We start from the raw sequence: 24,112 nt of genomic DNA on the forward strand, positions 1-24,112 counted from the left end.
TATATTTAATTTTTTATATAAATCTAGATAAAATATTTTTGTTTCTCTAAAGGCCTTGTTTATGATAACTTAAAGAGCCTTGAAGATCTTTGGATTGCAGAAATCAATTTTATTTTCAGGTGCAGGGTGAAAACAATTTAATCTAAATCTCATTTGATTGATTGATTGATTGATTGATTGATTGATTGATGCCTCCTCATACTTCTTGTCTGAATCACAGTGCTGTTGTTGTTGTATATGGTTTCTAGCATGCTACTTAAATATTTTCCTTAAAGACTTTGTTAAATTGATGTATTCTCCATTCACTGTTGTCATCAAAAAGCTACGCTGGCATTAAATTTGTTGTGCACAAGACTGACCATTGGTCTATATTTCTTATCAATTTCTCCAAAGTCTAACAAAATTTAAATATGTCAAGGCTATTACTATTCCTACTGGTCTTATTTATGTTATTAGGCAAATCTCATCATAGATCTAACCCTTCTTTATGTTAAATGTTGTTTTGAAACTTCACAGGGAAGAAGCTAGATGGGTACTTAATTATTTGTTAAATAAGAAAGACACTTCTCACCCACTGAGTCATTTCCTGCCTCCAAAGCCAGCTGACGTCCTCATATTAAATGCCTGTGGTGGCAGCTAAATTAAGAAGCTGTTACTTCCACTTCCATTCTGAGATGCATCTTGCTCATCTCATTGACTCCTTTAAGTTCGTGCCTGGAGTCTTCTCAGGTTAGATGCACTAAGGATATATATAGGCCTAGTCTTATAAGTGCCAGATTAATCAACATCATCACAAGCATGACACACACTCTATTCCAGTTGCCAGTTTTAGGAATTCTATTATTGCTGGTAGAAAATGTCTTGAGAATATATAATATTTGTGGGGAATGCCCCTGTTTTCAGACCTGTAGTCATCAACCTTTTTCTGCTTCTTTCTCTTCACTTTTCCAATTTCTTCTCTCCCTTACTCTCTGTTTATTAATTGTTTTTGAATCTTGCTATTCTCTGTTTGTAGTGGTTTTAAGTCTCCTTCATCAAAGATAACAGACAATTCACTATAAATGTTTTAAACAAATTAGTTCATCTATAAACTCCTACATGATTGTTTTGTATTACTCACACTTTCCTTTTCCTTAAAAAAGAGCAAAGCAAAAACATTGGCAAGAAAAACCAAATGCACAGGTATAGAAAATGTGATACCTGGCTCAACAGTAGCAACTGTAAGAGGGATCTAGGTGTCCTAATAGGCCATCACTTAAGTATGAGCCAGCAGTGGGTTGCAGCTGCAAAAAAAGCTAATGCAGTTCTAGGTTGCATCAACAGAAGGATGGTTTCAAGATCATGTACAGTGGTAGTACTGCTTTATACCGCACTGGTAAGCCCACACTTAGAATAGTTTTGATCACCATGATACAAAAAAGATGTTGAGACCCTAGAAAGAGTGCAGAGAAGAGCAACAAAGATGATTAGGGGTCTAGAGATTAAACCATTACAATGAACAATTGAGGAAACTAGGAATGTCTAATCTAATGAAGAGAAGGACTAGGGATGATAGCAATCTTCTAGTACTTGAATGGCTGCCACAGAGATGAAGGAGTTAACCTATTCTCCAAAGCACCTGAAAGCTAGGCAAGAAGTAATAGGTGGAAGATCATTAAAGTGAGATCCAACCTAGAGTTAAGGAGAAATTTCTTGACATTGAGAACAATTAATCAGTGGAACAGCTTACTTCTAGAAGTCATGGATGCACTCTCATTGGCCAAGAAGAAACTGGACAGCTATTTATCCAAAGTGATATAGGATCTTCTGCTTGAGTGTAGTAATCAGTGCTCAGTCATTGCAGGGTGCAAATATGGCTGACCGCCTTTGCAGCGTTTATTCTTTTTATACAGTTTTCCAAGCAGCAAAAGTTTAACATGGCAATAGCGTAGCAATAGCATTTCATTGGTTAAACTCCTTACCAATCCTTAAGGATAGAAAGCCAGAGGCCCAAAACATCCTGTTGATGTAAACTAGCTGATATCAGGCAGGTGAGGTCATTGTACCAGCCTGGGGTAGTTTCCCACATTGCCATGGTGATGTATAGGGATGAGATCATGTAGAGAGAAGAGGCATGCAAGCTTTGGAGGGGCAGTTTGCTGCTCACGACCTCTACCTGGTCCCAATCTCTACACTTGAGCAGAGCAGCCTAGGTTATTGACAGGAGTCAAAATTGACTCAAACACACACACACACACACACACACACACACACACACACACAAATCAAAACATAATTAGTAGAAACAAGTGCTTATCTTAATGCTGTTCTGGGCCATTGCTGTGGAAGTACATATGAAATAAAGCAAGAAATGCCAAGCGCTATAACTCTTAGCCACTGGTTGGAACTAATGGCATTAAGCAATGTATTCCCTCAGCATTTCTTCCATTAAAAGATTGCATGCCAGAAACATAATCATTTATCTCCAAGTGGTCTTTCAAAAAGCTGCCTAGGTCTTTTGTTACTGCAGATCTTGTGATGGTATAATTATATCTATCCACAATAATAAATTGTTACAAGTAAAAAGTAAACACTTCTTCGAGTCAAATCTGACTCCTGATGGCTTCATGGTTTTTATTGTCACCTGTCTGGTTTTTTGTCCTCCCGGTCTTACTTATAACCCTGGAAGTTTCAGATAGCAAACTGTCCAAGAAGTAGCCCCTGTTTAGCTTCTCAAAATCTGCCAAATTCAGCTCGGCAGCAGTAAAATACGTCTTTGTAAATTAATTTTTCCTGGAAATGATCTGGTTTGAGAAAAAGGATTCTCTTATACCTAAGCAAACATTATTTTTGTCTTGGAGAAATTACCCATTCATGGAAAATGCAGAATAGGAAAATAAAGAAAATATTTTTGACACTATATAAATGCATGTTTTGCTCAGATAGGTACATGGACACATATAGGAGCCCTGAGGAGCTGTGGGTTGACTTTATTTAAAATAAATTCTTACTTTGGATTACCAAACTATATCTGAAGAGTTTTATTGTTTGGATTAACAGGCGTGTTAGATTTATAGTTTAAGACAGTGTTTTTCAAGCTTGACAACTGTAGAAGTGTGGGGCATGTTTTCCTGGGGAACTCTGGGAGATCAAGTTAAATTGCCAGGTTTGAAAAATACTGACCAACGACATTCTAATTTCCTTTATATTACAGCTTATAGTGTATATGTAAGGAAATAGTTATGCGGTTCTTTTTTTAGGGACAAAAAGGAGACATAGGACCCCCTGGAAGTATAGGCCCACCAGGTAGGCCTGGTCTTCCTGGAGTATCAGGTCCACCAGGACAGTTAGTAGCAGGTAAGACTGGGCTTTCTTAATAGCTGCTCTTATGCTTTAATTTTAATAATATAATAATGCTAAACAGAATATACCTTTCATGTTTGTTCAATCATTAGATGAAGGAATTTCATTGAGATAGCATTTTAGGGGTCAATAGGCTTTGGGGAGGGTATAGGTGGAATTCAGTAAGCAAACTGCCGTGGCACATCTCCACACACACCCCTCCTTGATAATTACACTATATGCTGGAGGGCATTCAGTGGTAGGAAAAACAGAATAGTATTATCCTTTGACTCCTTGAAGTTGTGATAAGCGTGGAATTGATAGTTGATGTGATACATATCGTATAAGAGATAAGGCAAACAAGGAACAGATTGTTTCCCTCCCTATCTGAATTAGATAAGAGAGATGTGCAGAGATATCAGTCACTGTGCAGTCGTCTTAAATTGAAGATTATTGATACGTTCATCCATTTTATGGTACAACATTAATGTAAATGCAGCATTGTGTAGAATTCTAAAGCTTATGATACCAGCATTTTAACATGATGTCCATGCGTCCTTTTGAAGTTTGGGAAACCGTGGTTTTCTTTGAGCTAAAACCATTTCTTCTGATGTATCAAAACTAGGCTTTTTAGGGACAGCAATGAGAACAAGCTACAAGCATTAAGAGAAAAACAAATGGGGTAGGAAAGGAGATGCAACATATTCTTATCTAAGTTGTTTGTCTTTTGTCATGTCTAAAGAAAGCAAACAAAAGCATTATAGCACATAAATTACCTTTGTTTTTTCATATGTTGCTTTCTGATATACCTATCATATAATAAAAGTATGTACTGTAGCCTATGTAAAAACTTGACCCGTCTTAATAAACTTTTTTTTTTTTTTTTGCTTTGCCTGAAGTACTTGTAGTAGTATCAGGAAATGAAAAAGTCACTTTGCAAAGGTATTGGGTGCTTTTCTCTATTCCGAAACTCCATGTCAAGTCAAGTGCCCAGATTTTGGGGGCAAAGCTGCAGCCCATGAAAAATATAGGCTGAATCAAACAATGGTTAAAAACAGTTCAGTTGTAGCTTAGAACTTGAAGACAGGTAGTCTATGCAAGAGAGCATTGTTTGTTTATTTATTCAATTTACATAGCTGTCCATCTTATGTTTACATGACTCTAGGTGGTTTACAATAAAATACATAAAATACACACTATAACAAAATAGAAAATAAAAATAAAACACATAGCAGTCAAACATTGTATACCAATCATCCACACAGTCAGGAAAAAGGCTCTGTCCCATACCCGGGGCTTCAGGCTCAGGTACCAGGTCAAGTTTTCAAGGCTTACAAAACACCAATAGGGATGGGACCAATCTATTTTCAAGGGGAATGATGTTCCAAAGAGTGAGTGCCACAGAAGAAAAGATTCTTCTTCTGGCTCCATCAGACAATATTCCCTAGATGACGGTACCTTCCTGCCAAACCTGGTAAAGAAGAGATGATCCCATACGCATCCCAATCTTAACCAATGAAGGACTTTAAAGATGACAATCAGGACCTTAAATTGCACCCGAAAGCACACTGAAACCAATGAAGATCACAGAGTAAAGGTTTCACCTCTGTTGAGTAACTGGCACTAGTAACTTCCCATGCTCTTGCATTCTGTGCCAGTTGGAGCTTCCAAATACTCTTAAAAGATAGCCCACTGTAAAACATATTGCAATATTTCAGTCTGAAGATCACAAGTATATGAGTGACTGTGAGCAAGCCCCCCCCCCAGCCTAGGTATGGGTACATATGATACACAACCCAAAGCTGCACAAAGGCCCTCCTAGCTATGGGTGCCACCTGTTCTTCAAGCAGGGGTTGCAAGTCCAAGAGGATCCTTTAACTGGGTACCAGCAATGCCATCCCTGACCAAAACCAAGGATGGAAGGTTTATACATGTATTCTCCAGTTTATTAGAGTTAAAACAAAATATATTTACAGCACCTGTGCATTGTAAATATTAATGGTTTAGATGGTAATTAAGGCCCAGTTTGCTTTTTCTAGTATGTTTGTGTCTATTTCAGAACTTCCTAATTTGGCAATCTGATATTTTTTAGGGCAACTAATGGGGCCAAAAGGGGAAAAAGGACTTGCAGGACCTCCAGGGAAATGTCTCTGCAACTCTCAGTCAAATGTGAATGGCCCACCATATGAGGAGCCACTGTTTGGAGATGCCTATTCCAAAGTACCTGCAGTAAGTGAGTTTTGACAAGAATTAAGATGGGCATATTATGTAATTGAAGCATGACAGGATTGCTTTGTTGATGAACTGAGGTAACTGTAATAACTAAGCTAAATGCTTTTAAAGTTTCATTCTTCAAACACACAGGTAGTCCTGACTTACTGACTGCCTCATTTAGCAATTACTTAAAGTTATGATGGTGTAAAAAAACAGCTTTGCAACTAATTCTCGAATATACAATCATTGCAACTTTATGCAGTCATGTGTTCACCATTTGTGTGCTTCCCAACTATCTTACAATAAGCAGAGTTAATGAAGAACACGGGAGAAAAATAGTAAGTTGCGGTCACATGATGTCTTACTTAATGATTGCAGTGACTTGCTTATTTTTTTTTTTTTATTATTAAAAGTTTTATAAATTTTACAAAAAAAACAAGAACAATACAGAACAAAAAACAACATATACAAAAGAGAAAAAAAAAATTAAACAATACATATAAAAAAAAAAACCCCACCCCACACCCCTCCCAAAAACCCTCCCTTCCCCCCCCCTGAGCTTCCCAGAGCAGAATATAGGCTTAAGAAATAATAATAAAAAAAAAATAAAAATTAAATTAAAAACTTTATATTTATATATATAAAAAAGATATCTATAATATATATAAAAATAAAACTTATGAAAAAGCTATATAATATTTTTGTATACCCAATCTAAATTGTATAAATTTTATCCATTTGTCCCAGATAGCAAAAAACTTCTCTTGCGTTTGTTGCTTTAAGAAAGCCGAAATCTTTGCCATTTCCGCCAGATAAGCTACTTTAAAAAACCATTCCTGCAATGTAGGCAAAGATTCCTTCTTCCAATATTGTCCAACTAACAGCCTCGCGGCTGTGATCAAATTTAACATCAATACAACCTCCTTTGTATCACAATCTGTAACAATACCTAACAAAAATAATTGCGGAGTAAATTTTACCCTCCTTCTAAAAATTCTCTGGATATTCCACCATATTTTGATCCAAAATGCTTTTATCTCTCTGCATGACCACCAAATATGATAATAGGAAGCCTCCTTGTAACCACATCTCCAGCATTTAGGTTGCACGTCAGGGTACATGTAAGACATTTTTTGTGGATCAAGGTGCCATCTATAAAACATTTTATAAAAATTCTCCCTTAAATTCTGTGCTTGAGTAAATTTGACATTTCTCACCCAAATAGTTTCCCAGGTGTCCAATGAAACTGGCTCACCAAAGTTCTGCGCCCATCTAATCATACAATCTTTAATTAGTTCCGTTTCTGAGTCCAATTCAACTAAAACCCCATAAATTCTCTTAATGTGGGTTTGTCTTTGATCCTTCAGTTGCTTAATAAGATTTTCATCTTCTCTAAGAAAACCCACCTTACAATCCATCTTCCATCTATCTAGTAGTTGCCTATATTGGAACCAAGAATAAGTAAAATTTTCTTGTGCTAATTCTTCCCGTGATTTTAATTGCCAGTTTTGTCCATCCCATTTAAGTAACTGTCTATAAGACACCATATCCATTTTAACCCCTCTTTTTATTCCTTCTATCGCATGCCAAGGTATAGCCCATAATGGTACTTTAAAATCACTTTTATAATATTTTCTCCAAATCCTAAGTAAAGAAATTCTTAAAATATGAGATTTAAAAGCCCAATCTATTTTTTTATTAAATATTAAATAGGCATGCCACCCATAAAGTAAATCCCATCCCTCTAGATAAAGTATCTCAGAATTTGTCAAATTTACCCAGTCACTAATTAATGTTAAAACCACCGCATCATAATATAATTTCAAATTTGGTACCTTGAGTCCACCCCTCTCACGGAAGTCTTGCATAATTTTGAACTTAACCCTTGGTTTTTTCCCTGCCCAAATAAATTTATTGAGACCCTTCTGCCACTCATTTAAATTAATCTCATTTTTCAAAATTGGTAACATTTGAAACAAAAAAAGAAACTTGGGTAGAATATTCATTTTTATCACTGCAATTCTTCCCATGAGGGATAATTGCAGCTTTTCCCAGTTCTTCAAGTCTTTCTGTACCCCGACCCACAACCTTTCATAATTGTTTTTAAATAATTTTGCATTAGAAACAGACAGCATCACCCCCAAATATTTTACCTTATTAACAATCTCAAAACCCGTCGAGTTAACCAAAATCTGCTTCTCCTGACTCGACATATTTTTAGGTAAAATTTTAGTCTTATTTACATTAATCTTAAAACCCGAGACCAAACCATAATGGTGAATCAACTGTAATAAGTTTACTACAGAATAATCAGGTTGCGACAAAGTAACAACCAAGTCATCCGCAAAAGCTCTCAACTTATATTCTTTTTTATTAACATATATTCCTTTAATTTCCTGAGACTCTCGAATTTTAATCAATAATATTTCCAATGTTAAAACAAACAACAATGGCGATAAAGGACACCCCTGTCTAGTACCTTTCTCTATTGTGAAAACCTCCGACAAACCTCCATTAACAATAAGTTGTGCTGTTTGTTTTTGATATATTACCTTAAGGGCTTGTAATATGTTTTCACCAAAATTCATTTCTTCCATTACTCTTAGCATAAAATGCCAATTCAGTTGGTCAAATGCTTTTTCAGCATCTAAAAATATGAGCCCTGCAGGAACTTGGTTGTTCTTATCTAAGTATTCTAATAAGTTAATAATTTGTCTAACATTGTTTTTCATATACCTTCCTGTTATAAACCCTGATTGATCTTTATGCACAAGATGATGCACCACCCTCATAAGCCTATTTACCAAAATTTTTACAAATATCTTATAATCCACGTTTAAAAGAGATATAGGCCTATAGTTTTTTGGTAAAGTAAGATCTTGATCCTCCTTTGGAATCAATGATATAAAAGCACTACGCCATGAAGGAGGAATCTCTAAACCCTGTAAGATACCATTAAAAAGATCATTTAATGGTTGAATCATCTCCTCCATTAAAGCTTTATAATAAACAGCTGTTAACCCATCCGTACCCGGTGCTTTCCCTAATTTCAATTGTTGAATTGCTGAGGCGATTTCCTCCTTAGTGATTAAACCATTAATTTCATATTTCTGATCCTCAGTCAGTTTAGGAAAACTTGCCTCAGCTAAATATTTATTTATATCTAACAGTTGTACATTAGTAGATTTGTATAGGTTTTGATAATAATCCAAAAAAGATTTTTTAATTAATTCCTTCTGAGAAACTAGTTTACCCTTATAATTTATTTTCTCTATTATTCTCTGTCTCTGTTTCTTTCTTAATTGATAAGCCAACCATCTCCCCGGCTTATTAGCATTACAAAATGTATTTTGTTTCATAAATAATAAATTGGTTGCAGCTTGATCTGCTATCAACATATTAAATTGTGACCTTAATAACTTTACAGATTCTTTAGTACTTTCATCAGAAGGATTTAGAATCAAAGCCCTTTCTTTTAGTTTAATTTCATCTTCAAGTTCTCTACGTTTCTGAATCTGATTTCGCTTATAAAAATTATTCATTTTTATCAAAACACCGCGCATAAATGCTTTACCTGCATCCCATACCATTGACATTGAAGTCCCCTTGTACATATTCAAAGCAAAATAGTCCTTTAAACACTCCTTTAGTTTTTGAACATTCTTCTCTTGTCTAAACAAATTTTCATTAACTCTCCAGGATCTTCTTTCCTCTTTCTCTTGAATCAACTCCATCCAAACTGGACTATGATCCGTCAGTGATCTAGGAAAAATCTTTACATTCTTTACTTTATTATACAAATCCGTGGTAATCAAGAAAAAGTCAATTCTTGAAAAAGATTGGTGTCTGTCAGAAAAAAAAGTAAAGTCTCTCTCCTCTTGATTACGTTCCCGCCAATAGTCCCTTAATTCCCAGTCTTCTTTCATATCAAAAAAGGCTTTAGGTAGCCTTGCTTGTTTAAGAAAAGGAGAGGAACCTTTCTTATCCCTTTGTGTATCTAAGACACCATTCCAATCACCCATTAATACCACTGATCTATAATCAAGCAAAGTTATTTTTTGGTGTAACTGTTTATAAAATTGTTCCTGTTGTTGATTTGGAGCATAAAGTCCAACTATAAGTACTTTCTTACCATAAATACCAAGTTCAATCATCACATATCTCCCCTGGGGATCTGATTCTACCAGACAAGCTGGCAGGTTTTGTTTGACATATATAACAACTCCCCCTTTCTTCCCAGGTGCAGGAGATATAAAATGAGATCCCAAACGAGCATTAACTAAATATTTCTGATCTTTAAGTAGAATATGAGTTTCCTGTAAACAAATAACATCATTGGTATGTTGCTTCAAATAATAAAAGATTTTTTTCCGTTTCTGAGGAGAATTCAATCCATTAACATTCCAGGTCAAAAACTTTGCCATCTCCCTTGGCACGCAGCCTGGAGAAGACACCATCAAACTCTGACAGAGCTGCGTGTGTTGCATAACTCTTGGGTCTTGCTCCTCCCACCGGCGGTGATGCACTTCCAGGAGAATTCTCTTTGGGCTCTTTTTTACGTTGCTCTTTCTCTTTACGCTTATAAGCTGCACGAGTCATCCTCTGCTCTTTAGCCTCCGTTTGGCGTTGCTTTGCCACTTCTATCATCCCTGCGGAAACCAAATCTAGTGCCTCAGATTGCTGCTCAGGTTCCTTAGCACTCAAAGATTTCCGACCAGATGAAGTTGAGCCTGCACTCAGGACCGAAGTATAGAAATCTCTAGCTTTGTCAACTGTGTTCAATCTGTAACGTGTCCCAGCATGGCTCAAAACGATACCCATCGGAATTTCCCATCTGAATGGCATCGATCTAGCTTTAAGCTCATTGGTTAAAAAAGCAAAGTCTTTCCTACTTCTTAAAATTTTAGATGGGATTTCCTTTAGAATGATGACATCTTGGGCGGCAATCTGAAATCTTTTGTTGTAAAAAGCTTGTATAATCTCATTCCGCAGGGACTTCTTTGTAAAGTAAATCACCACATCTCTGGGCAAATTCTTCTGCTTAGCAATCCAGGAGTTGAGTCTATAAATTTTTTCTACTTCTCTCTGTAATTCTCCTTTATCCATATCCAAAGCCAGCGCCAGATCACTAAGAACCACCTCCATCAAATCTTGATTCATATCTTCCTTGAGGCCTCTAATCCTCAGAGCATACTCCATCTGTCTGTACTGAAACATCAAAATATCTTCTTGTGAGGAGTCCACCTTCCTTTCCACGTCTTGAATTTTGTCATCTAAAGAGTCAACTTTGTCTTCCACTTCCTCAAGCCTTGCATCGAGCTTAACCACCACAGTAGCCAAACCTGAAACAGCTGCCAGTATATCTTGTCGTAATTCATTATTATTTTCTTGCAATTTAGACTTTATCCCCGTTATCTCTTCTTTGAGATCAGATTTAATTTCTGATTTAATCTGTGAAACAAATTGAGTCATTTCCTCTCTCATTTGAACTACAATCTCTCCCATTATGCCTCTAACCTCTTGCACTGAAAGTCCAGGTAGAGGAGGGGAGGGTGGTGGCTGAGCCGGTGGTGCATGTTTAGATTGTTGTTGTAGCTGTGCAGTGGAAGTTATAGGAGAAGAAATAACCTTGGGTATTGAGGAAGGCTGCTGCCTCTTTGAAGCCATTTTAAAAAGCACAATTGTCACTTCCCTTTCCCCTCCAGCCAAAAAGGGAGGAGGAAAAAAAGAAAAAAAGAATTTTTAAAAAGAGACAAACTATAATCATTAAAAGTCCAGAATAAATCCCAAGAATAAGTAGTAAAAGAGCAAACAATTCAAAAGAAAAAATTCTAAGCCAAAAGCAAAAGCAAAAGCAAAAAACAATCCTTAAAAAGGGAAAGTAAAACAAAAGAGAAAGGAAAAAAAAACTCCGACACTTTCAAAACGCCATCTTAAGTCCTTTCACTAGTATAACAAAGAAAAGGAGGAAAAATAGTAAAAATCAAAAGATAAAAAAAATAAACACCTAAAATATAACAAAAAATCCTTTAAACTGCTCCGTCCGTTTAAAAATTACTCACCAAAATGCTGTAAACACGGAGATAGAAGCGGCGGTTTCTTTTGCTTCCAAGGAAGCAAAAACAGCTGGGAGGCGGAGATCAGCAAGAGCTCCGAGGGAACACTCCTTTCACCCCCTCTAGAAATAAATCCAGAGGGGGTTCAGGGGTTCTACCTCTACTCTTGCGTTCTCTATCCCTTCCCTTTGCCCGGGAAGGGATTTCCGAGCCGCGGGCCAGCTGATGCGCGCTGCGCTCCGCGGCTCTGACACTTCCCCAGCTGGACGGCTAAAAGCTAGCCGCCATCGCCGTCGCCTCCCACCGGAAGCCTCCGCAGTGACTTGCTTATTGACCAAATAAGAAGTGATGTTGTAAATTAGAGATGGAGTTGCTGATACTAATTTTGATTGCTAAGCAAAGGCTACTTGTACTTAGTTCCTGCAGTTATTGGGTTAGTAATTTGCTTCTGAATGAGAATACAATTTAATGATACATTTCAAGTACCATTAAATTACATGCTTGCTCTAAATTCCTTGTATCTTTGTCTATGGCAGAATAGCACAGGAGGAGTATAATCCTATGTTGTTTTTACCTATATTTTTCTCTTTATAGGGAATAAGCAAAATATCCATTTGCACATTTTTACATATTCTCTTCCAATCCAAATATCCATTTGCACATTTTTACATTTCTCTTTCAATCCATTTTTCTTAAAAAAAATATTACATGCATAGCAAGTTTACTTTTTCTGCCTCTAATTACACAGGGGCAAGCATTTGAGATATTGCTTAATGATTTCAAATCCATAACATTTTTTTCTGAATTTGAGGATCAGCTGGAAAGGTCCATAATATTTATTCCAAGCTATTCAATTTTTGGAATCATCTCATATAACTGTACTACAACCTACTGCCCTGCATAGATATTATGGTGATGTAGTCTCCCTCCTTTTTCTATTTGTAACTTCCAGATTTTTGTAGTGAATAATCAGGAAGACCTGGAAAGATTAAATACAGAATATGCCCTAGCATTTCGAAGAGATCAGCGGTCTTTATATTTTAAAGATACTTCTGGATGGTTCCCAATCCAGGTAAAAAGAAGAAGAAAGTGTAACTTTGAAAGCATTTGATTTCTTGATTAGTAAAAGGCATACAATTATGTTTTTTTTGTACCTGATGTCTTCTTTTTAAAAAGTGATAAACCAATTATTTTTTGTTAATTTTGGGAAATTCTGGTCTGGAAATTCTTCATGGGGAAAAACAGCTGGCCCTTATTCTGTCTTTTAAAAGGGTCACAATTTAGGCATTTGAAAGATGGGGATCAAATTGTCTTTTAGATTATTTGTAATTTTTTTTAATTAATCTTGCTTTTGTATTTGTTATTTTGGGTGTGCTAGTTTATTTATTTTGTTTTATTCTTTTGTAAGTGATTCTGGGCTATTCCGAGAGAAGATTAGCATAGTGATAAAATATACATAAATAATATCAATATCTAGGGCACACTGGAATTTAGACTGTAGTCTTACTTTGAAATTAATACCACTGTATTTGGTTCTGATTTTATTCCAATCTACAGGGAAAAAAAATGTTGCAATCAGTACATATATGTTCTCTTTTGAGGTAAACAATTAGATGCAAAATGCAGACCAGAGTAAGAAATAGTAAGCAAAAGACATTGGAGGGTCAATGAAAAAAAGAGACGGAGAAGTAAGAAAAGAGAAGGAATAATAGCTGCATCTAATTTATACCTACTGCATTCTCTATATCTCCATGTACTGTGTATCCCTGCAAATCATCCTTGCTTTCATCATATTGTTGCCTAAATTCACACATTGCCTTTTGTTCTTAAAGAAAAATTGATGGACTTTAATTATTCATAACTAAAACATTGAATGGAATTCTATTAGTCTGATTGATTAAGTTTGGATCCAATAACATAATATTGCATGACAAGCATCTCTATTTTGTATATATTAATGTATTTTTAGTCTTGCTGTATGTTGTCCAAAGTCACTTGTTTGTAAAATGGGCAGCTATATAAATTAGCATATAACTAATAACATCATGTCTGTATTTGTTCTTAGTTATCATGCTTTAGGTAATTGGATTCATGAAAAAAAAGTTTTGAAATCATACTCCTTCATATGTACATTATGGCTTCTACTTTGGCTATACATTTTTATCACAATTCCCCCCCCAAAAAAATAACTGATATAGTATTCCCAAGAATACACTTAGTCAAATACTTCCAGAATACTGGTTAAAAAAAGAATTCTTTCTACAATGAACCCAAATTATATAACTCTTCTTCTTTATCAGCAGCTAAAACCTTCCTATCCACTGGATCATCTGATAAGAGATAGTAATGTTTGTGGAGATGGCATCATCCAAGATGGAGAAGAATGTGATGATGGCAATACAATAGTGACTGATGATTGTATAAGTATGTTTACGCCATTCATTTCTCAGTTCCTTATTCTAGCTTATATACAAACTATGGTTAAACAAAGCATAATTCATACACACAGTTGCATTTGGATATAAGTGCGGTGCAGTTTTTTTAACATGATGCTTGCTAACCAGTAATAGGATTTGTCTTAAAGCAGTTGCTGGTGGAAACATAAAGTTTTATGTGGATTGGGCAAGGCTAGTTATTGGAATTATCAGTTTAAAAACTTCCTATTAAATCTGGGGAAAATGTTTTCTTTGAATAAGTTTCAGACTAATTCTAATTTCTGATTAGCAGCATCAGTATTTGTATAATAATTTGAGTACTAAAAAAAGAACATATTATCATCAATTCTGTATATAATATGACACACCTTGGATTATGTTAGGCCAGTTTTTATTTCTGCCTTTCATTCTTTTTCTATTTTTTTAGTAAATAGTGTAGGAAAGGGCAATCTGATACCTTCCAGATTTATTAGACTATGATTCTTACAATTGGACTGAACTTTTAATAAAAATAGGCCCCAAAAGGATGACCATTGGTTGAGAATTATAATCTAAACTATTTTGTTGGTTTAGAAGTCTCTGTTGAGATTATGAAAAAAAAAAAACCTTTTCAGTCAATTGTACATTGGTTTGTTTTTATTTATTTTATATCATCAAATATTAGCTAATTCTGTTTTCTACTAAAATTATTTTAGTGTATTATTTTACATTGCTTTTGTATATGCTTTTTTTTAAAAAAAAGTGAATATGACATATGTCTTTTTGTATGATTTCTGAATTATTACTTTGAATTTATCTTGAGATATCTCTGAAGAGAATGAACTGGAAGGCTTGTCTGAAACAAAAATATATAATTCAAATATAAAATAGTTTTTATATAAATATTTATATTTTAGTATAAAAAGTTTGGAAATAGTTCTTGTAGATTTGCAGGTTATCTTAAAACAAACACTTCTTTTTCCACAGAATTAACTGCTTAAAAGAAGATTGAAAGCAGATTATGTGGAATAATTAGCTGGTATTCATGTGCTCCAGAGTAACAGACTCAAAAAGAATTATTCTTTATATCTCTTTCACCATATTTTAACAAATTGACATTACATTTTTGAATAAATTTAGTTCTGTGAAAACCAGCCAGTGCCAGATGGATTATTTATGGCAGGGATATAAAGACATGCTTCTTATTTTTAACTGAACCACAGCTAATTCAAATTAATTTTCTGGAACAGTACAACTTATGGAACCACAGATAAATGGCCTTGCTGAGGTCATAAATATGTATAGAGGAAAATGTGGTTAGCTAGTTTGTGATCATCTGCTGATTGCTGAGTGCATTCATGCAAAATGTTTAATCTGGTTACTCATTAACTTGTTTTCTGATTTCATACAACATCCTGATCCATATACTATTCATCCCAGGAGTGGATTGGGTCCACACAATATGAGAAGCTACACAAAATCACATTAAAACTAGCCAAGCAGTTTGTTTGCAAGGACAAGATCTTCAACTAGCATACTAAAGTATCTTGTTTAAATATAGTGAGTAAATGACATGGAGAAAAACACTATGATTTCTTTCAAGTTGCCAATAGCTAAGCAGGGCAATTCAACCCTCTTATGATAATTTTCTGACTAGTGACCAAACAGCTTCTTTTAGGACGAGCCAATCATTCTTGTACCACTGTAACCTTATCAAGGTCAGGCTTTTAAATCTTTTTGTCTCAAGATAGCTAAGCTATGCTAAAGGAAATTGTCTTAAATCTCTGCTGTTACACAGCAAATCTGGGCATGCAGGAATATTGCTCTGAGTGAGAAAGGCCATGTGCCACTGAACATTCAGCCAGTTGAAAGGAAGACTTTAAAGTTTTACATACTGTATGTTTGGGTCAGAGTTCCTTTCTTTTATGGATAGTGGTTGTGTATTATTATAATAATTTCTAAGCCTGTATTAATATCATATTGATGTAAAGATAACTTGAACTGATAATTATCAATTGATAACTTAAATTGGTATAAAGATAATTGATATAATCTAAGCCAGTGGTGGCAGACCTATGGCACGCGTGCTAGAGGCGGCACTCAGAGCCCTCTCTGTGGATACGCGCACCGTCATCCCAGCCCCACTTCCCCTTCTGGCCCTCCTCCTCACCAGCAGCCCCCCCAGAATAGAGATATCCACGGGCTCAACCTATGTGGAACAGTGCAGCCAAGGACATGGCAGCCAGGCAGTGGGGACAAGACTCCACCTCACGCCCATCATGCGCAGTTGATGCTGCGGGGTGGGGGTGGAGGGTGTAGTCACCATGGCACTGCTGGGCCACCTGGGCGATCTACAATGGGCTCTGGAGGCGGTGAGTGGCCCAGCGGGTGGGCTGGGCAGGGGGTGGGGGGTGGACCGGGATGGGAGGGGTGGTGAGAGGAGGGGCGGAGCAGGTGGGATGAAGAGGGGCTGGTTTTTGGGCACTCAGTCTCCAAAAGGTTCGCCATCACTGCTCTAAGCTATATTGATATAAAGATAACTATGGCTCCACAAAACAATATATTTTTTGTTTTCTATTTTGTAATCAATAGGATGCCACCATGCTTATTGTGGGGATGGCTATCGATATGAAGGTGCAGAAGAATGTGATGGAAATGATTTTGGATACTTAACTTGCAAAACATATCTCCCTGGGTATGATCATTTATAACTGAATTATAGGAGAAGTGTTTTTGATTAAACAAGTGTAAACTCAAAGGAAGAAGGAAGAGGAAAGGAGTATAATTATTTCCAGGGAAGGGAGGAGTAATTAAAAAGGGAGAGATAGTTGATTTATAGAAAAGATTCCTGAAGCCTAAAGAACAAATCTTCTATATTTGCTTAGAGGTGATAAGAAGGATTAATTTCATCCTAAATCAATAGTTGCAGAGAAATAGTGAAATGAGTCTGCAAAATTATTCATTCACCTCTGATTACTTGGAAAATAAAGAGGAATGAAATTCTGAAGTGAAAAGATTGGAGGAGTAACTGCATTCTAGAGATAGTTGCATATCCTCAGGAATATTTGCTCTCAATTATATAGACACACAAAAAGACACGTGCTTAGGCACAGATCACTTTCCTTAGTTCTCAGACAACTGTGGAAAAGGGCATGTAAAATCAAGGGGTGACTCCAAAGGACAAAACATAATGGAGAAAGGTGGCAGTCTCCTCAAGTTTGCCACACTCTGGAACTGGAGAGAACTAATCAGAAAAAAAGCTATCTTAGGTTTAAATGTACTTTTGTTTGAACTGAAATTGTATTGTTTGTTCAACAGACCTCCACCTTTTTAGTTTTCCACAAGGCTTTAAATGTTTTTACCCCAAGCATTGGGAGAAGATTAGATGCACCTTAAAATTAAATGGTGCCAGATTTTTATTGTTTCTTTATTGTTTTAATTAGTTGAATGTTATGGTTTTAAGTGATTTTATGCTTTAAATTTTTATTGGTTGTTTTCAAAGTTGATTGAAAGATGGGCAACTACATAATTCTTTATAATAATAAATAAATACTGTAAAAGGCTGAAGGCCAAACTGTGAATGTATATTCAAAATATGGATGAGTCCAATTCCAAAATTAAAAGTGACATTTGACTATGTTTAGTTAATTAAATCCAGTTTAAACAAACATTAAATATTTAGTTAACTATATCCAGTTAATCATTTCCCTTTGCATTTCAGTTCTTTTATTGTATGGTAGCATCTGAGTGGGTTCCAAGGAATGGACTACAGTTTTGGAGTGGAAACGGGCATGTGGTTACAGATTTACTTTTCTGTGGCCTCCTAAACATGAATAGATATAAAGGCGATGAGGATTTTTATAAACCATCTTCTCATTCCCCAACTGCTGTTGAATGTTGGTTCCATGCTGCTTGGAACATTTCTAAGAGAAAAAAAAGAACCATATACAAGTAATTTTTGGCTAATATTACAATAGTACTGAACAGGTTTTACTTACAACAGATCCTCAACATTGTGCCTGTTGTAGCACATCCACCATCACAGAATCGTGATTTGGGCACTTGGCAACTGGCTTGCATTTACAATGGTTGCTGTGTCCTATGGTCACATGATTGCCATTTTGGGCCTTTCATGCCAGCTTTCCACAAGCAAAGTCAATGGGGAAAACAGCAAGGGAGGCAGCAAGTTGTTTCTGCTCCCCTTGCTTTTTCTCTTGAGGAACTCCACTATGGAGTATGAGATCCCTGCCTGCACTTGTGTAGTGACATCCCACCTCCACCTGTGCTTGCGCCAGGCCACAACATCCAGCCCCTGTGTATTTTCACTCCATAGCACTTACCCATCCACCATCCTACTTGCAAGTTGTCTAAGATGATTGTGATTTGCATCTTCCTGTTGGTTTCCCCATTGACTTTGCTAGCAAGAAGTCTTGAGTGATGGTTATATGACATCCTCCCTTAACTACCTGTGATCCTTACTTAATGATGGCAGAGAGGAGTGCCAAGATCACATGAGATCCCATTTTAGGATTGCATCACTCAGCAACATAAATTCTTGTCCCAATTACTGAAATTGTGAGAACTACTCATAATTACAACCTTTGAGTGGGGAACACAATTTTGCCCCCTTTTTCTCTCCAAATGGAAAACATGTTTACTATTGAATCCTCTGTTCACTTCATCTGGGCACCCACGGCATCTACATTCAAAGATCCATGTTACTACTAAGATATAGAAATGTGTTTTGAAGGCTTTCTTTGCAATTGTCAGCCCTTCGAGGCAGACCAAACATGAACACAAAGTCACAAATACTTAAATTTAATAAAAATTATTTTTATTATAGGGTACAATACCAGAATCTGCAAGTTTGAATGTGTCTCCCACCCCTGCCCTTTATCTACATGAAAATTAGGGAGGATAAAATCTGAATAAAATTCTCCTCCTCCTTTTCCACAAGGTTATTCTCATTTCTTCAGTTCTTCATCATTCATATACTGGAACTTTCTCCAAAAACATTGCTGTGGTTCTTCCCAGCAGGATACTTAACTTGGATTTTTGCAATCCGACTTTTATGTATTGGAACAAATAGCTTTCTTTGATCAGCAACCTTTTTATCTATTGTGGCCGTTGTTCTGCATGCTGTCAGATGCTCTCGCTATTTTACTGGAAGCATTTAATTTGTAAATGAAATTATCTGCAGAGCCCTCATGGGATATTTTAATTGGCAGGAATAAGAAAGATAGTTCTGCCAAAACTCTGCTGTGTCAATGGCCTGTATCTAATTGTAACTTGCCTTAGCACCATGTCTTGCTGTAGATCTATTTTGAAAGGCAAATGATTGTACATACATAATTGATACAAACCCTGAAAAAAAATACCAATAGTGAAAATTAAAAACAGGGCTTCAATTCCAGAGACCCTCTTGGGCAGTTTCCAGGTGAGTTTTTCATCTGCAGGGTGCCCAGTTTATTATAAGAGCTCACAGAACATCTAGATGATTTTGTAATACTTCAGCCCACATTTTGTAATCCTTAGCAACCTACATTTTATCTGCCATTGGTTGTTTCCTTGCTTCTTTTTATGGAATCCACATAGGCAGAAAAACCTGGAAGAGAAATGAAAGTATGACAGGCGTAATACCTCCACAAAATTTCACTCCTTTGTACTTTCTTTTTTCTTTTTAAACCCACCTTTATTATCTTGCAAGTAACTCATGGTAGCAAAATACCTAAAATCATCTACTTATTTTTCTCACAACAATCCTATGAGATGGATTGGGTTGAGAAGGAGTTATTGACCCAAAGTAGCTACAACTCACAGTCTAGAGCAGCACCTTAACTCCTGCACCACACTGACTGTTTAGTAGTATGTATCAACAAAGCTTGATTAGGAACATCTCCAAAATAGTGGAATAATGGATATAAGTATTGCCCTTATGCTAGAAAAGGGAGTTACTTTACATTATCTTCATATGACAATTTTATGTTTCTTTCCTCAGAGAACAGAATTCAAAACCAATCCTTAATGACTTTAAATTTAATTTAATTTAATCTGATTAAAACTATCTATTTAATTGAGTACCATTTTCTTCAAGTTTGGATATATATATAAGATATATGTAATATATATATATATATATATATATATATATATATATATATATATATATATATACACACACATATATATATATACATATATATATATGTATATATATGTATATATATATATATATATATATATATATATATATATATATATATGATAACTTTCAGTTTTTTTAAGTGTTCATTTTAAAAAAAATAAGCCTTAAGTGTGCTACAAGTAAAAAAAAATGGTGCAAATGGAAACAATCAATATATACAATATATCAATTACAAAAGGCAGCTTTACTTGGAACAGATTACATCCCATGACAATATCATTAACACCATCAAACAAGAACTTCTGCCTATTCCAGGTCCTTGAGAAGGACTCGATAAATGGCAAGGCCAGTCTAAATATGTGTCTGACAGTGCAGTGAACTATAATAATAAAAGTATTTAAATTATAATATATAATCTATATGTCACGTCTGCCTTATCTTTTCTCTTAGGTCTTATGGAAAATTACGCTGTACTTCTTATTGTTATATTGACTCAACAGATTGTCGCTATTTTACATGAAAAGGGAGTGGTGAGAGAGGAGTATCTATATATGACATGCATGCATCAGGTGCTACATTAGTATCATCAAACCAAGACTGGACGATAGAGAAACAATCAATGCTAAAACAACCATTGTCATGTTGCCATGATAATTGGAGCTAAGTGTTAATTGCCTGCTCACAGTGGAAAAAAATCGGACCGTTCTTTCCTGTCTTAATAGAAAACATCCAGTGACAGTAACGCTTAAGATTTGCCTTTTCCATGACTGACTAAAGGAATTTTCCTGTGCATCAAGAACAAAAACAAACCAAAAGAACGCTATATTTCACTTCATGCTGTTAGGTTATTAAAATACAATAATACCTCAATTTAGCACTGTTAGTTCTACAAATAAGCTCTTCAGGTTTTCTTAACAAGATTTTTCCAGGATAAAAACAAATCATCTTCTGTTGGCAATGTGTATAAGAAGTCTTTCATTTTTGTTTTTGTTTTTTAATTATTATTATTACAATGTGAACTTTGTACATGCTTTAGTTGCATGAATTATGTGGAAACACTTTGTTTGTTGATTTGGGTAATTTGAGCTGCAGCCCAAGATCCTCTAATATCACTGAACTCATTCTGATTTAACTTCTGTGCAGATGTGCCCAAGTAAGAGCCAAAGGGAAATATTATTTTTAGGTTTTTTTTTAATAAACCCCATGTTAAAATGAGAGAGATGCAATGAGATTAAATTATACTTGCTGGCAGCTTTAAGTGGGACAATTAGGAAGGAACCACATTTGCTGGCTAACAATACCAATGAAATACATAGACATAGTTCAGAATCCTAGGAATAGGATCGGCTATTCAGCTTATGCTGAAATAACACCTTAGATCATATTCTACTCAGCTAGAGCCACCATGTCCAGCAGATGAGTAATGATGGAAAGTACAGTTCAGCGACTTCTGGAAGACTGCAGCACATTGTATTTAAAAACTAAGGACTCCTATGCAAGTTTATAAAGATGCCAGTTTCATGTCCAGTAGATCTAAACATTCAAGAAACTGGTTAGGGTTGTAGTTAGATTTTCTGCAACTTCAGGACAGTGGCTCACATGGAACAAGCTACTGAATCTACTTTTCCATGCATTGCATTCATGAAAAGATTTGGAAATAATAAGATCCTAAATGAATTCATCTAACATATACATTGTTACATTTACCATTGCATTTGAAAAGCTGAGTTGCATTAATGATAATTACTGAGAAGCTTTCAATTCCAAACTTTAATTCTGGCTTATTTGCCAGGAAGCGTTAGCTAGTCACTCACTTTTATTGATTTCCAGTCTGATAACTGCTTTCTAGTCTCAGCTTTGTATAACATTCAGTATATATGTGTATATATTCCTAATTGTACAGCTTAGTCTAAATGCTGTATAGGTTTTATATGTATATAAATGGCTTTTCTTTTCCTGTTTTCTAGAAAAAAATTATCAGCATTCAGAATATTATTTATTTTATAGCAGAAATTAAAAAGGAAATTTTACATTGGAAATATGCTAAGATACAAACAGAAACTTTAAATGTAGGTAGATTAATTTTTCATTTAGTGAAATATCAGTTCAAATTAAAAAAAACTAAGATAGGCCACTCTTTTCCTGCTATTATTGATCCAAAATATATGTTTAAAATGCATGAAACTTGTTAAACATTGGTTACTATTATATTCTGTTTTTTCTGTAGATATTAAATACAGAGGACAGCACAGAATTATAATAACATTTAACAATTATTCATCCTTTTTACCATAGATATGTAGATTATTTTAAGTCTACATGTGTATAGTATTGAGAAAATATTTTTTTTAAAATAAAAACCATTCCATTATTTAGATTGGTCCTCCTTTTTCTGAATTTCTTTTATTGATTTCTCCCATTCTGGAATGTTACCAGATGTGCTCAATTACAGCCTTAGTCATGCGGAGTAACCTTCTAACTATATAGAGTGTCCTTCAACACTTCTGAAGGATTCTACATGGCAGAAGACTTGTTTACATTAAAATAAAACTTCTGGGCCCAATCCCATGAATGTAAGATGTGCCAAGGTCACGTAAGCTCTGTGGTACAACTTTTAGGATGCTTTTAAATTGTGTTTGAGGGTGTCAAATTTACAGCCCAACAGCTACAATATTCCATGGTTTTGGATTGTGGGCTGTGCTCAGGGTAGGGTGCTCAGAAGACTATATTTATACTACATATAACTTCTCCTTTCTTCAGGGTTTTAATTGCACATCCATGACTGTATTTCAAGTCCATGACTGCTTTCTCTGAAATTGTTCCAATTTGTCTGAATCCTTTTTAAGAATGTATTGCCCAGAATTGAGCTATTCACTATTCAAGAAGAGGACCGATTAGTGCAGAATAGCAAGAAACTCTTTCTTCTCCTGATTTGGAAATTATCACTGGAAACAATCTCCATTTGAGTAGGACTGATTTATCTTCACTCAGAGATCAGCTCTCATTCAAGGCCATGTATTCTTGTTAAGATGATGTAAATTTGGGGGGAAGTATTGTTAACCATTGGCAAGAATATGTTAAAGAATTTCAAGCTGTCTTGAAACCTCGTACTGCAATATAAGGACATTCTAGGGAGGCTATAAAAGTTTATACAATCGTCATTATATGATGCTGCTGGCCAGAAGATGAAATGGAAAAAGTAACTTTCAGTGTAAAATCTCTCTCTATTCATCAGTTGTGAATTGTGAATATCTAGCTAAAATCTATTAAGAAATCCCATTATTTATTTAGCATAGAAAAAAATCACTCTGGAAAAAAGATTACAGGTTTAAAATTATAAACTGGGTTTCTCCCCCTCTAGCCTTTACTTTTCATTAGAAAGTTTCATTTTTTACTTTCTTCATTATTATCATTAGTGAACACCAGCAGTCTTCTTCCCCCATTTCTCATTTCTCTATCGCTTTTTGGCAAAATGTCAAGTTCTAAGAGGCTGCAGCAAAAAGTCTTGTGGTATGTTTTGATTGCATTTGTGATCTCTGAGCCAGTTAAGATTGATGCCAATTTGATCAGCAAACTATCTCTGATAGGGTCAGCTAACTAGGTTGTATTAAGGAAATGCATTCCTACTGGAAATTACATCATGGATTTTTAAAATTTGTGGGGGGGGGGGGTTGCTTGTTTTTTTGGAAAAGAACCAAGGTTTTTTTTTAAAAAAGGATTATATTTATGTACAAACACCCTACTGTTTTGCTGGTATTTTTATGTTTTTAAGTGTTTATCCCCATGGGTAGGTTTTATTTTGGTTTGTTTTCCGGGAGGTGTAAGTAGAATAGGAATTAACAAAATGTATAAAACCATCAATGCTTACTATCTCTATTCCCTTATTTTATTTTTCCTGTGACAACTAGGGTCAGAAAGGATGACTTTTTGTCTATTTCACCAAATCAGCTCAAGATTGAATA

At 35.3% G+C, this 24,112-nt stretch overlaps 1 protein-coding gene across 3 annotated transcripts in view; it reads left to right on the forward strand.

The window, feature by feature from the left end:
- COLQ (collagen like tail subunit of asymmetric acetylcholinesterase) overlaps window positions 1–22,585 on the forward strand; it is a 58,229-nt gene extending 35,644 nt beyond the window's left edge. For 2 of the 3 annotated variants that reach the window (XM_039341961.1, XM_039341963.1), the window contains 6 exons: window positions 3,240–3,336; window positions 5,414–5,550; window positions 12,544–12,663; window positions 13,892–14,015; window positions 16,598–16,700; window positions 20,601–22,585. In XM_039341961.1, the coding sequence (XP_039197895.1) occupies window positions 3,240–3,336; window positions 5,414–5,550; window positions 12,544–12,663; window positions 13,892–14,015; window positions 16,598–16,700; window positions 20,601–20,670 (651 nt within the window). In that variant the 3' untranslated portion in view covers window positions 20,671–22,585. The remainder of the gene's footprint in view (window positions 1–3,239; window positions 3,337–5,413; window positions 5,551–12,543; window positions 12,664–13,891; window positions 14,016–16,597; window positions 16,701–20,600) is intronic. The other variant, XM_039341962.1, reaches the window with a different exon arrangement.
- Window positions 22,586–24,112: the final 1,527 nt, after the last annotated feature.

Source organism: Crotalus tigris, unplaced genomic scaffold (genome assembly GCF_016545835.1).
Source record: "Crotalus tigris isolate CLP2741 ecotype Arizona unplaced genomic scaffold, ASM1654583v1 scf7180000017774.6281472, whole genome shotgun sequence".
In the NCBI taxonomy this organism is placed as follows: domain Eukaryota; kingdom Metazoa; phylum Chordata; class Lepidosauria; order Squamata; family Viperidae; genus Crotalus; species Crotalus tigris.